The sequence below is a fragment of the Hippocampus guttulatus genome, chromosome 12 (genome assembly GCF_054856545.1).
Source record: "Hippocampus guttulatus isolate MCC_2025c chromosome 12, RoL_Hgut_1.0, whole genome shotgun sequence".
Classification (NCBI taxonomy): Eukaryota; Metazoa; Chordata; class Actinopteri; order Syngnathiformes; family Syngnathidae; genus Hippocampus; species Hippocampus guttulatus.
Genome location: NC_141272.1, coordinates 17,185,307 through 17,199,484, shown reverse-complemented (window position 1 = coordinate 17,199,484; position 14,178 = coordinate 17,185,307). Strand labels below are relative to the sequence as shown.

Below are 14,178 nucleotides of genomic sequence, written 5' to 3'. Positions count from 1 at the left end.
CCTCTGCTCTCAGGATTCCCAAAGGAAAATGGCAGCAGTGTTGCAATCTATTGGCAGGTTTTGAATAGGCAACTATATTTGAAATATTGTGAAATAGATGCAAATCAAAATCAGACTTGATTAATTCACCCAAAAAGGGGAATTGTTCATCGGACAGCAACAATTACAGGAATGATTTCACTCTCCTCTCCTTGCTTCAAGGGCAATGGTTGGGGTAATGTCGAGGACATCGTGTTCATCTTGGATCAACAAACCCAAGAGAGCAGGCTCAGCTGAGGATTTCTGAGTATACACAATAATCCAATTGTTGTGGTTTGATATGATTGTTTTCCTCTCCTGGTCAGATGCTTGCTTTGAGGGATTTTATGGAGAGATGCTAGATGAAGTTCATATGTGGTTGGATCCATTTTCTCTTACTTGATAAGCATTCCCCGAACAATATGGTGGATTTTGCTTTACCAAACTGTGTCGTGAGATCAGGAAAAACATCACCGTTCTCGTGTTTATTCATGAGTTCCATGTTTTTCAACAGTGATGTAAATAGGACAACTAACAGCACTTGCAATTTCTTTTGTAGCCATTGACAGAAAAAAAGCAGACACTTGAAAGACCTGCTGTTTGTGCGATGCGAGTCAAAGCACAGCTGAACGTTTTGCTTGGATGCAGCGACTGCCAAGTATTAGCCATATTAGAAACTCGTGTTCATGACCGAGGTTCCGGGATATTGTATTCTTGCTCTTAGGCTGTGGGGAACTGCATGTGTGTCAAGCTTTAGAAGCTTAGCCTACTGGAAATGTTACAAGTTGGACATGATTCACATCCAATGAGTGAGGCTTGTGGACCACCAGTTTCCTTTTCTAATTTGTCTAAACGGGCAGGTCATTTCTACAGTGGTGCCTTGATATAGAAGTGTCTTGACATTTTGGGAGATATGAGTCATCTTTTGACATTGTTTTTTGTGACACACAATTTGAGCTACTTCAGACCCCCCCTCCATTGACCCCTCCCACTGCTGGATGGCAGCAGCACATTTTCATTCAGCCCACATTGATTTCACATTGGTTTCGTTGCAGTGGAAGGACAATGTCAGTTGGTGCCATTTTCAGTGGGATTACCGACTGCCAAAATATTCCACAGAAAAAGAAAAAAAAGGGGGGGAAAAAACATGAGGTACATTTGTATTCGGTGCCCACATGTTCCGTCTTTGCAGGTTCAGTGAAGAGCAAATGTCATATTACTGTGCGTTTTCATACAGAACGATACAATAGAGTGGGATATTTCCAATGGAAAAAAAAATTGTTAAAAGAAAATTTTGCATGCTTGGCAGGGTGCTGGAATGGATTACAGTAATTGCATTTCCATTCATTTGTGTATTTTTTTTTTTTGGATTGTGTTTTTATTTGGAACATATCATGGCGAATAAAGAATCCACATATCAAACAATAGAACATGACATCTTCCAGATTTTTGGTTTAATTATTCAATCCGGTGACTGCCCTTCTCCTTCGACTTGGGTGCCCCAAGAAAACTTTGATCAGCGTTTGTTAATCTTCAGCAGTTTCCACTTTACTTGAGCCAGTCAAGTTCCGCCCGTCGCCGTTGACATACTATCCCAAAATGCAACTTACTAACAATAATTGGCAAAATAATTCACATGAATTCTCTGAAGCATTTGGGTGTAGCTTTCTGAGTCATTTACAAATAACTTATTTTGAAAGTCAAAGGTCAGAACGATGTACAGAATACACAGAGGCAGTGTAACGCTGCTCTCAAAAAAAAAAAAAAATGAGCGCCACTGATTTTCTCCGGGTGCTCCGGTTTCCTCCCACATTCCAAAAACATGCATGGCAGGCTGATTGGACGCTCTAAATTGTCCCTAGGTGTGAGTGTGGGCGTGGATGGTTGTTTGTCTCTGTGTGCCCTGCGATTGGCTGGCAACTGATTCAGGGTGTCCCCCGCCTACTGCCCGGAGTCTGCTGGGATGGGCTCCAGCACCCCCCGCGACCCTAGTGAGGATCAAGCGGTTCGGAAAATGGATGGATGGATGGATGATTAAAATTCAAATTAGAGATCAAATAAGGTCTACTCTTTTGGGAGCAATGCATGTAATCCAACTGTTTCATGTGCGTGAAAAAGGCTAGACATGAAATGTGTCTGTTTATCAAACCTCAGCAAATCTCATGCAACTGAAATCAGCCTCTGTGACCTTTTACCTGTCTGTACATCCTTGGTTCTGTTGTTTTGACTGGTGCCCCTCTTCCTGGACACTCGCATAAAGGAAGGACGGGTGGTCTTCGACGAGTGCTCAACTTGGTACTTCCTGTCTCTTGCACTGCTGAATAATGACTTTTGGATTGTTTTTATTTTATTTATTTATTTTTTTAAAGGCTGTGTGTAATTTGGGATTCATGCTGAATTTGTATGTGTGCTTTTACAGCCTGTATGCTCAATTCAATTCATTTCATTTCATCAGCCCTACGACCCCCAGATAAGGCATTGTTCACACGTCTCCCTGGTCATTTTCTGTGCTCATTTTATATTCTCACCCAAAGCTGCACAATGGCACGCAATCTGTCCTTGGTTCTCTGTCTTTGCTTATGTGATCAAGTCACACATTTATGGTCATTTGAAAAAGGGAACAGTCCTTGTTGCCATGCTGTTCTCGTTTTTTTATTGACATTTTATCTATCCTCTAATTTATATTCCTGTGACTTTTTCCAGATGTATGGGCGCTACACCCAGGAGCTGGGGGTGTACGCCAAGGAAGAGGCAGCTCGACTGAGGGAGAGTGGGCAGAGGCGATCGGTCGGTGAGCGAAGCCGAGCCTTCGACCTACTGGAATATGACAAAGGACGCTGCGCCAAGTGTCGCAGTAAGTGTTCGGACTCATGATGAAAGGACATGCTACTTGTCAGAGTTGGGTTGAGTTGGTTTACAAAATAGACGTGCGGCGCACTGTATATACCGTGCCAAATAACTGACCCATGGTGGGAGGATCCGAACAAAATCTGCATTCATTAAAAACGAGATTCATTGTGAGGAAAAACATGTTGATGATGTCAACGTGGTGACTGCAGTGGGCATGTGGTAAATGCTTTTGGGAGATTAACTCATTCAGTACCAGCCAATTCTAGACCAGGTCTGAAAAGACGTTTAAAAACGTCTTTGGGAGTGAATGAGTTAATAACAAAGTGAATGACCCCAAGCTTACTGGTTCTCATTAAGAAATATGAGCACATGTCAACGTGAATGCCGTTTAGGGACATTCAGTCCCACCAAGCAAACAAAAATTGCGCTAATGCAAATATACTGATGTACGAACACAGCTAGCCTGCGGGCTAATTTAGCAATCGTGTGTGCCTATTTACCAGCTTGAGAAAACTCACTTAACCTTCTTTCTGTTCATGTGAAGTGTTATAAATAATTTGTTGGTGTTCATGTTATTATTATTATATTTTTTATATTATCTGCACCATTTTGTGTGTGTGTGTGTGTGTGTGTGTGTGTGTTTATGTATATATACAGTATATATATATACAGTGTATATATATAACCTTACAGAGCACAACAATGCAAAAAAAAAAAGAGACAATTTGTAACCTGTGGGTCCACGTGAGTCACGTGACGTGACTAATTCTGTGACTGCTTTTTCTTTCCTGGTCCATAAACCGCAGACATATTCATCCAAAAACCTGCTGCAGCCACCTCTTCTCTGGAAATATAGCACCACCCACTGTTTAAAGACATTCAATGCAATTGGCGTCACTTTTGACACAATTATGTATACTATACCTTGGTGTGCAAATAGCTCATGCAGAACTTTGATTGTTTCATGCTAGTAGGTGAGTCAGCTTCCAGTGATCCCATGTCTGTGGAGCTGCACATGAAAACCTCAACAGTCAATTCATTGTATTGATTTCCCCCAAGCCGCTCGTCTCAATTAACACTGATTCAACAGCGGGGTGGGAGGAGTTTCTGCATAAAATTTCAGCCTCCTTGGAAAGTGGGAAACGTGGATTATTCTTCTTATTTCTTATTCTACTCATGCAATATTACTCAGAATACCATGTTTTGATGAGTGGGGAGTTGGGGGCACAAAAAATATTATTGCAAATCACATTTTTGACTTGGCGTTAAGGCTTGTCCCTCTCGCTAAATTCCACATCTAGATCTATGATCTTTGAGATATAACTTTTTTTTTTTTGGGCTCATCTTCCAAGGGGGTTTTCTGACTCTCTGTTGTTTCAAAGCATTGGCAAAGTTGGTTTGGCTTCTTGACTACTAAATAAGTATTTATTGAGGGATTTTCATGAATGCTTTTTCCCTGCAGTTGGCAAACTGAACCAACAGATGTTATCCTGAAAAATTATTCAGCATCTTTTGGTCACAAAGGTTTGGAGTTAAAACGGGAAGTTAAGTGATTTGGATTCACAATGCATTTACATTATGTATATGCCTTACTTTCACACATTTTTGTAGGCATGTGGCCATTATTGCAACGCTCATTTTTTTTAGCCTTCCCCCGTTAAATTACACAGCTCTGCACTATTGCGACATTGAGGCCAATCCCAAATTTTGCTGTAGATTGGAAAAAGTTACAAAAAAAAAGACAAAATGACATCAAACAGCTGAGCTTTTTTATGCCAATATTTACATCTGCATCTGATACAACACAAAACATAAAAATAGGATCAATTCTAGAAATCACTTAAATTCTATGTTAGCTTTTGATCACTTTTAGAATAGAATTTGTTTCGGACTTAAAATAGACTGAAGGGAATAATGTTTGGTTACAAATCATTTGTTTGCAAAAAACCGTCACTGTGACTCCAACATCAAACTTTACCATTCTTTTGTGATACATTTTCCAGGCTTTCCCCTACCTGAAGCCTCTTTCAGTTGTTTGTTATTTTTGGAAGGATGGGGATTCATACTGTAGCAGGTAAAATGTATGCTTCAGGTGATAAGGTTTTAAATTTGGACAAGTCTCCCACCCTAAAGAGTTCATTTGTGTTTAAATGTAGTCGTCCCAAATAAAACCAACATCTTGACATGTGTAGACACACTAGACATACTGTACATGTTCACATAACAGTGGGCACTTTACATACTTTGGCAACACAACACAAATTGCCAATCACGTCTTCTAATACATTTGCTATTATTAGTTTACGATTTTTGCTCACGTAAAAATGGGCAACTGCAAACAAAAGTACCATTTAAGTTGTGTATCTGTTTCAGCTGGAAACCTCTCACGCTAAAGGTTCGAATGGTGAATGTTGTCTTGTCTCATAATATCACAACCAAATGTTTTCAGTCGACAAACAAAACTAAAACTAAATTGCCTCACTCTTTCAAAGCATTTTTATAACTGTTATTTTGTTAATGTCCCCCTTCAATTAATCCACGGTCCTGAATATTCCATTACACTGTTTGATGTGAGACCATTCAATATGCTAATTTGGTCTAAAAGAGTGAGGGATTACTTTTTCATTCAGCGCCAGATATGTTTGTATTAAATAATAGATCTTGTCTTTCGTGACATATTAAAATTGTCGTAACGATAGGAAACAGTTAAGTGTGATACATAAGCAAAACATCAGAAATCCAGAAGGAGCAAGTATTTTATTTTATTTTTTCATCCCTGTGCTGGATATGATGCACATAATTGCGCTATAATATTATCTATATATTCAATGTAATGTGTAGAGTTGATTTGACGCCCGTAGAAAAAAAATCCCCCATGCCATTTATTATACACATTATCCAGCAGGGGGCAGCATTACGCTACGGTGCCTCATTCCTATATATGGAAGTTTGTCTTAACATACCGTGTCGTACAATTAAATACTTCCCATTAAGAACATTTTAGTTTTCCCATGATTTCATGGGATGGAAGACAACGATTGAGAGACATTTCTTGATTTGGAGAAGTTTTTAAAGTAAAACATCATTGTGTGACACAAGACATTTTCTGTTTGGTGTGGAAAAAACTTCATAGTTCATCGCCAATGGCCTGCATAGAGCTGTGATCCTTCAAATCCACTCTTGGATAAACTGCAACTAATATTCGGAGTCAGGTATTCTCTCAGGTTGAACATAACTGATCTCTGACTTTGCAAAAGCCCTAGTGGAAAACAAAAGATCTCGCAGAAAGAAAATTGGAAGATGACAACTTGATATAGTTTTCAGTATTTCACTTTCTGCCTGTACCTGCGATCATCCCCCCCCCCCCCACCCCCCTGTACGGTCTTTTATGATTTTTCTAGTTCTTCATTGTTACTGAGTTAATTGCATTCAATGGATGCTTGAAATCTAGAAAATGATTTAGCTCTGTCATTGTTTTGAACAGATAAAGTGCAAAATATCTCACATGAAGCATAAGGAAGGTTACGTCTGCAAACCTGAACTGAAAAAAGTTTTTGTTGAATTTACATGGATGTATCGTCAACTAATTGTCCATTCGTGTTATTGTGGGTGAGGTGGTGTTGCCTCTGAATTATTATTATTTTTGGATGTGCAAGTCCCCTATAGGGGGCAGGGAGTGCATGTGGGAACTTATGATACCTGCAGAAACAAGCGCATGCACACACTCACATACAGCCCAAGGTGATAAAGTTTCGATGCTTGTTTTTCTCTCCTCATCTCGACAGGTCTCCTTTTCTCTCCCCCTTTGCCTCCGCGGTGTCATTTAATTGGTTCTCAGGACACATGCATTTATCCACAAGCAGCGTTTCGCATCAGGTGTGATGTCATCCGGATCTCAGACCGGCGCCTGATGTTGCTATGGAGACACGCAGGCGCCTAGCGACCAACAGTTGCTCCTTCTTTTCTTCTTAAATCGTCATTTCCTGTTTTTCCTTTTCTCACCTCATTTCCAAAAGCCAGTTGGCTGCTCATACCCTCTCAGCCTTGTTAATCCCCCTCTCCCACTCACCTACTTTATGTCACTTTATGTAATATAAATCTACACAATCGTTAGAACATGAAAAGATCAATTGAAATTGCCGAGCGAAAGATAGGTTGAGTGTTTGGTTCAAGGGAGAGAACCCGCACACACACGCATGCACACATACTACATTGTCTTAGTGTGATTTTACTTCGCATTATTGTGCTGCGGATGCTGCCGCAGAGACGACCACGACCGGAGTAGATCGAGCTGGACTCTCCACAGCGTGCAGAACCCCCAGTCCCTCGGATGTGAGGAATCTGCACAATGACATCCCAACAGGCACACTAAACACAACTCCCAGGGTGGAGGCTCTTTTGAGGAGACACTGGAGTTAAACACTTTAAAATGGTACGCGTGAGCTACGATAGTTAACAGGCTTCAAAAGTGTGTTGCATGCCTCCGTGTCAGGCTGTTGCTCATCGTGGCATGTGTGTGTGTGTGTGTGTGTGTGTGCGCGCGCGCGCGCGCGGGAACCGGGTCGATCGCGGGGGGTTGCTTGATTGAAAAGTCGATCTTCGGTCCAAAATGTTTGGGCACCCCTAATCTACAATATGTGTGGCACATGAGTGCATGACCTTAGTGCAGGGGTGGGCAATTATTTTACCGGGGGGGCCGAATGAGAAGCAGAAAATATTGTGGAGGGCCGGGCCAAAAGTTAGAAATAGAAATAGAAAATAAAGAAGATAGCACAATGTCTTTGTATGCCAGTAATAATGTAACATTCTCCTCCACTATCACACTCAGCACCAGTTCTCCTCAAGGATGTGTACTGAGCCCCCTGTTGTTCACGCTCTACACGTTTGACTGCTCTCCGACCCATCTCTCAAACACTATAATCAAGTTTGCGGAGGATACGACCGTGGTCGGACTCATCTCGGGGGGGGGGGGGGGGGTGAGTCTGACTACAGAAACGAGGTCAACTGACTAACAGCGTGATGCTCAGCAAACAACCTGCCACTGAACACGACAAAAACCAAAGAGATGATCCTGGACTTCGGGAAGGGAGGAGCAGACCCAGCGCCGCTATACATTCATGGGGACTGTGTGGAAAAAGTGAGTTCCACCAGATTCCTGGGCGTGCAGCTCTCTGCGGACCTCTTCTGGACAGCCAACACCACAGCGGTGGTGAGGAAAGCCCAGCAGCGACTCCACTTCCTGAGGATGCTCAGGAGGAACAACCTGGAGGAGAAGCTGCTGGTGATGTTCTACAGAGCTACCATTGAGAGCACCCTGGTGTACTGCATTACAGCGTGGTACGCGAGGTGCTCAGCAGCAGACAGGAGATCGCTGCAGAGGGTGATAAATGTGGCCCAGAAGATCACTGGCTGCTCTCTGCCCAGCCTGGAGGACATGGAGTTTTGTATTTACAAAACAGGAGTTTTGTATTTATTAACACATTATTTTTTTACTAAATGCACTAAAGAGTAGCACCCAAATTTCGTTGTATGTAATACAATAATAATAATAATAATAATAGATTTTATTTATAAGCGCCTTTCAAGACACCCAAGGACACTTTACAATAACAAAAAACACGAAACAATACGGGTTGAGCAGCGGCAGCCAAAACGCGCCAGCGTTCACTCAACCCGAAAGTCAGAAAGAAACAAGGGAGGGAGAGGGGGAGAAAAAAAACCCCACGCTCGAACTACCCTCATTTGAGGATAATTTGAGTGAGGCAAACAATGACAATAAAGGCGATTCTGATTCTGATTCTGACATAACTCACATTTTTGACCCAACTGCCAAACAATGTAGAAAAAAATACAAGCATGTTTCAATGTTGTGTTTTGTTTTCTTGTTTAGTAGAGATCAATCTAGCGGCTAGATTGATCCCTATCAAAGCATATGCACTAAGGCTTAGTGCATATGTTTTGTTTAAACATTAGTTTCCACCATTTGGCAATCAGTTCAGTCCAGATGTGATGAAACACACACTCGCAAAGGCATTGCTTACTGATTACTGAAGTGTTGGAAAGTTTTGAAATTAAATTAAATGAGGTAACCAAGGAGACAGACACTGTAATCGATATTTGGGTCAGTGCCACGTGGAGCATTTGCGCACACCTGTTGATTTGTTGTTGGGGCAAAGTTTCATGATAGCGGTTCTGGCGCTTTTCTAAATTCGCTGTGTGTGTCGGCATTGAGAGAGTCCTTGATCCACATTGTTGGCTTACATTGACTTTTGTAATCCAATGCTGTCAGGTTGAGCCAAAATGCACCCAGAACAATTCTTGTTGTGAAGATTTATATGATGGTGCTGTCATTTACTCTTGTCCAAAGTTGCCAACTGAGCCCGAAGTGTCATTCTGTTTGACAGCTTCTAGTGCACAGTGTGGTTCAGTTGTTGTTGGCTTTTTTTGAGGGGGAGGGTGGGGTTTATTTTTGAACCCTTTCAGGGACAGCGGTCACTACAGTGGACCTATTGTCATGCTGTTAGGTTACATGAGGTTGCATGAAAGAGGTATTACTATAGAATAAAATGCACAACTAAAATCTATTACGATCCTACGATTAAATGTGGTTTCTAAGGAAAGTTGCAACAGTGACGCCAAATCATTCATTTTTGCTAAGGGTTGGGTTTGACTACGTAGGTATTTACATCGAGATCGTACTGTATAAACAACTTAGAAGCAGGGTTATATGTTTTGGAATTTTCATCATAGTTGGCTTTTAATTTGCTTTGAGTTTGTTTGTTTTGAAAATAGAGTTCATTTTAATTGATTTTCAGATTGGGTTCGTTTTTGTTTGTTTGTTTTAGTTAAATTTATGATAAGTTATAACTATCCATGCATCCATTTTTGGATCCGCTTAATCCTCACAAGGGTTATTGGTGTGCTGGAGCCTATCCCAGCTGTCTTCGGGCAGGAGGCGCAGTACACCCTGAACCGGTTGCCAGCCAATAACACAGACAAACATTTGCCCTCACAATCACACCTCGAAATCATTTAGAGTGTTCCATTAACCTGCCACGCATGCTTTGGGAATGTGGGAGGAAACCAGAGTACCTGCAGAAAACCTACGCAGGCACTGTGAGGCCGGCGTGCCAACGAGCCGACCACCGGGCCCCGGACTATTGACATTTTGTGAGAATATTTTAACATACAGTATTGTAAAACAATTTCCGAAAAACATGTACCAATTGGGTCGTCCAGTGGTTAGCGCATCGACCTCACAGTGCAGAGATCGTGGGTTCGATCCCGGCTCTGGCCTCCCTGTGTGGAGTTTGCATGTTCTCGCCAGGCCTGCGTGGGTTTTCTGCGGATACTCTGGTTTCCTCCCACATTCCAAAAACATGCATGGCAGGTTCATGGAACACTCTAAATTGTCTCCAGGTGTGAGTGTGAGTGGGAATGTTTTTTTCGTGTGTGCCTTGTGATTGGCTGGCAACCGGTTCAGGGTGTTCCCCGCCTACTGCCCGAAGACAGCTGGGATAGGCTCCAGCATGCCTCGCAAACCTCGTGAGGATGAAGTGACTCAGATAATGGATGGATACATGTACCAATTGGAAGCTGAAACATCATGTTCCCACTTAGAAGACTTAGTATGTCCCTGTTGTAGTTTAATAAACCATTCTGTTATACCCTGTCTATTGCATATTTTGTCATTATTTGACATGATTTGTAATAAACCTGTAGAGTTGGGTCACTTTCCCAAGAGCGTACTAATGTTGTCCCTCTGTTACAAATTTGAAAAACAACAGTGTTTTAATAAGTTTTTGATGCTTCATCTACGAGGTTGCTTCATTCCACCCTAGACAGAGGAAATAAAAGATATGGAGCCCATTTTTTCGACCTAGAATTAAAAAGCGGTGACCATGCTGAGATCATAATGATGACACACCCAAGCCTCTCATGAATTACCGGGTCGTTGGCTACAGTAATATTGGTTTATGTGATGAGTCAGCATTGATTAAGGAAAATCTGCCCATGAAAACACTGTAATTGCAGATACAGTAAGTTTTTAATCTTGATTGTAACTCTAGCCATACATTAGTTCGACAAAGGCAATATTTTTATGAATGGTATCTATTTTGTTTTTGGTGTTTTTCAGTTATTTCAATACAATATTTTTTAGATATATTCAATCAAAAATCAATAGTTGGAAACAGTGTAAAGCCTTTCAAGTCTGCGTTCAAATTGTTCTTATTTACAAACGTATATTCTGTTTTATTCTCTCTTCACATACTGATGTGCACAAAAAAAAAAAGGAAATCACAACTTATCCTCAGTGGCAGACTTGACACAGGGAGGCAGGGAAGCACTTTTGTAGCGCGTAAAGTGCAGTCACATCCCTATCATTCATTTTAGGTCACCTACTATTTTTTTAAATACTTTTTTGTGGACATTTGACTCATGGGATGGATAGTGCTATAGTGCAGTGGTTCTTAACCTTTTTAGAAGTACCGAACCCCACCAGTTAATATGCACATTCACCGAACCCTTCATGAATGAAAAATAAATCGATATAATTCAAGATATAAAAAATAAACACATTGATTAAAAACAGAAAAAAGTAAATAAAATTTCAGGAGATTCGTATACTTTTTTTTTTTGTATGACGTAATATCACGACAGTTACATGTTGACTACAAAGCGAACTAAATTTCACACAGCACTGATTGGACAAGCAATGTCATGTGATCATCTGCAGCCAGTGATGGCCAAGCAGGCGTGTCATAACTAATTAACAAGTTGAGTCGTGTGTGTCTCACTCTGCATGGCAGAGGCTCCGTCGAACCCCAAAGACGACTCACCGAACCCCTGGGGTTCGATCAAACCCAGGTTAAGAAACACTGCTATAGTGTAACACTATGGTGGATTTCTAGTGCAGACCTATAAAATAAGTGACTATGTTCTGCCAATTACAAAGGACCTTTAATTCTAAGCGACATTTTCCCATGAAGGCTAAAACCATCTTCCTCATGATGTCCCAGTCATATATTGTTTGCAATAACAAACTAATCGTTGAATTTATTTTTTTGTCTTTTTTTTTTTCAAACATGCATTGGATGAACAAGTATCTTTCATCACGTATTTTTTTGTGATGGCTTGCAATCTGTTACGTTTGCAACTACACATACTGTGCCTGCTTGTGATAACTATGATCTTTGGTTTGTCTGTCCTTCAGGGTCAGGGTATCCATATGTTCTAGAAGCGCCAGCCCAGGACTTTATCTCTGGTAAACAAAGAATTGCCCCTTTAACTTCCAACTCCTCATTAAACCTGCCTTGCTGCTCCCTCATTATTAATCTTTAATTTTTTTGCATAAGAAATGTTGCATTCCCACTTGCTTTGGGACATAATAATGACAGCCACACTCCACAAAAAGACAATTTGTGTCAAATGTAAACAAAAACGAAATATGATGATGGGCAAATAATTTTCAACTACTCCAAATACAAAATAGTGAATTTTCAACTGATGAGGGTGAACGTCATGATTAGGTATGAAACGACCATTTCCGAAAGGCTGAGTTGTTAGCAACTAAAGAGATGGGGGTGAGATTAACCATTTAGTGAACAACCTCGTGAGCAAATAATCCAATTGTTTGAGTAGACGTAAAATTGATTTGAAATTCCCTCATCTGTGGTCCATGTAAAAAACAAAAGATTCCACGAATTTGGAGAAACTTCTGCATCTAAGCGGCATAGCTGAAAACCAAAGCGGATGCGTGACATCATAAATCCTTCATGTGGCACTGCATTGAGAACCAGCATCCTTGCGTAAACTTGGCCAGGGTTTACTTCCTGGACGTGGATTTGACACCGCTGTCCGACAGGATTTGCATTCTGGCCGTCAATATGCTGTCGTCCAAGCAACGGTTCAGTGACATGCCTGCTTATTTAAACAAGACGATACCAAGCCACATTCTGCATGTCTCACAGCCAGTATTGGGGGTAACATTTTAATGCCTTACTCTAATATATTACATTTCGGCAGGAACAAAGGAATATAACAAGTTGCTTTTGTAATATTGTTCTGGTTACTGAGTCCCGTAACGCGTCACAATTTTGAGAATACGAGACAAAATTAATCACCAAAGGTATGGATAGAACTCTGGTTTCCTCCCACATTCCAAAAACATGCATGGCAGGTTAATGGAACACTCTAAATTGTCTCGAGGTGAGAGTGTCAGCGCGGATGGTTGTTCGTTTATGTGCGCTATGCGATTGGCTGGCAATCCATCCATTAGAAAATGGATGGTTGGATGGTACAGGTGGAGTTGACAAAACAAGTTGTAAACTGAAACAATCACCTTTTCTTTTTTTTAACTTGCCGATAGAAGTCTTACATCAAAGAGCATGAAATTTATCTTGGAAATGTGTCGGCCCATCAAAAATTAGTAGTATAAATATTACTACAATAATAATAATAAAAATTGAATTGCATGCATTTGTTCACCTCATGGCCTCTAATAATTTTGCAGTCAGCATAATTTTTTTTTCTGCACATTCTCCATAGTCTTTCCTCTGTGTGTTGACTAACTTTCTCATCCTGGCCTTATTACAGCTTGCCCCAAGTTCTAATGGAAAGTAAAAGAGAATGCTCTGTTTTATGTGCATGTGTGCGTTTGAGAGAAAAGAGAATGAGGGATAGGAGAGATGAATACGCCTGATTCGGCATAAATTGCAGACAATCATGATTAACCATACATTGCTCATGACCGCAGAATAAGAACAGACAATCGTACCACGTGTGTGTGTCACACACACACACACACACACACACACACACACACACACATATATATATATGTATGTACTGTATATACCTGTATATCAATGTTTGACTATATCAATATCAGCACCACCTTTTACGTATGGACAACACAGCATACGGTCTTTACTTTAAATTGATTAGGAATAATAAGCATATTCAAGTGTATTTCAACAAAGGTCTGCAGAGGACTGCAGTGCGGAAACGCTGACACTGCAACAGTAGAGATGAGAAGTTAGTGTTTGTTGTGTGGGAAGGCTACAAAGAGTGTGAGTAAAAGAGAGAGGGAGCGAAAAATGGCTGGATGAATTGAAGGATAGGGAGGGGGAAATGGAGAGAGTGAGATTTTTTTGGTTCACGTGTTGTGCGTCTAAACTGGACTCTCGTAGACATCAATTGGAAGACTACTGTGACTTTAATCGGTCGGATGTCTAAGGATGAACAACATTTCTTACTGCCAACTGGTTAACCTGTGAATCAATGACACTCGGGTCAAACTGTGACTAT

The 14,178-nt window shown here is 40.9% G+C and overlaps 1 protein-coding gene across 3 annotated transcripts in view; it reads left to right on the top strand.

The window, feature by feature from the left end:
* The window catches only part of clcn2b (chloride channel, voltage-sensitive 2b), a 95,364-nt gene that overhangs the window by 22,107 nt on the left and 59,079 nt on the right, over positions 1-14,178 (top strand). For all 3 annotated transcript variants that reach the window (XM_086125982.1, XM_086125981.1, XM_086125980.1), the window contains exon 2: positions 2,722-2,872. In XM_086125982.1, the coding sequence (XP_085982108.1) occupies positions 2,722-2,872 (151 nt within the window). The remainder of the gene's footprint in view (positions 1-2,721; positions 2,873-14,178) is intronic.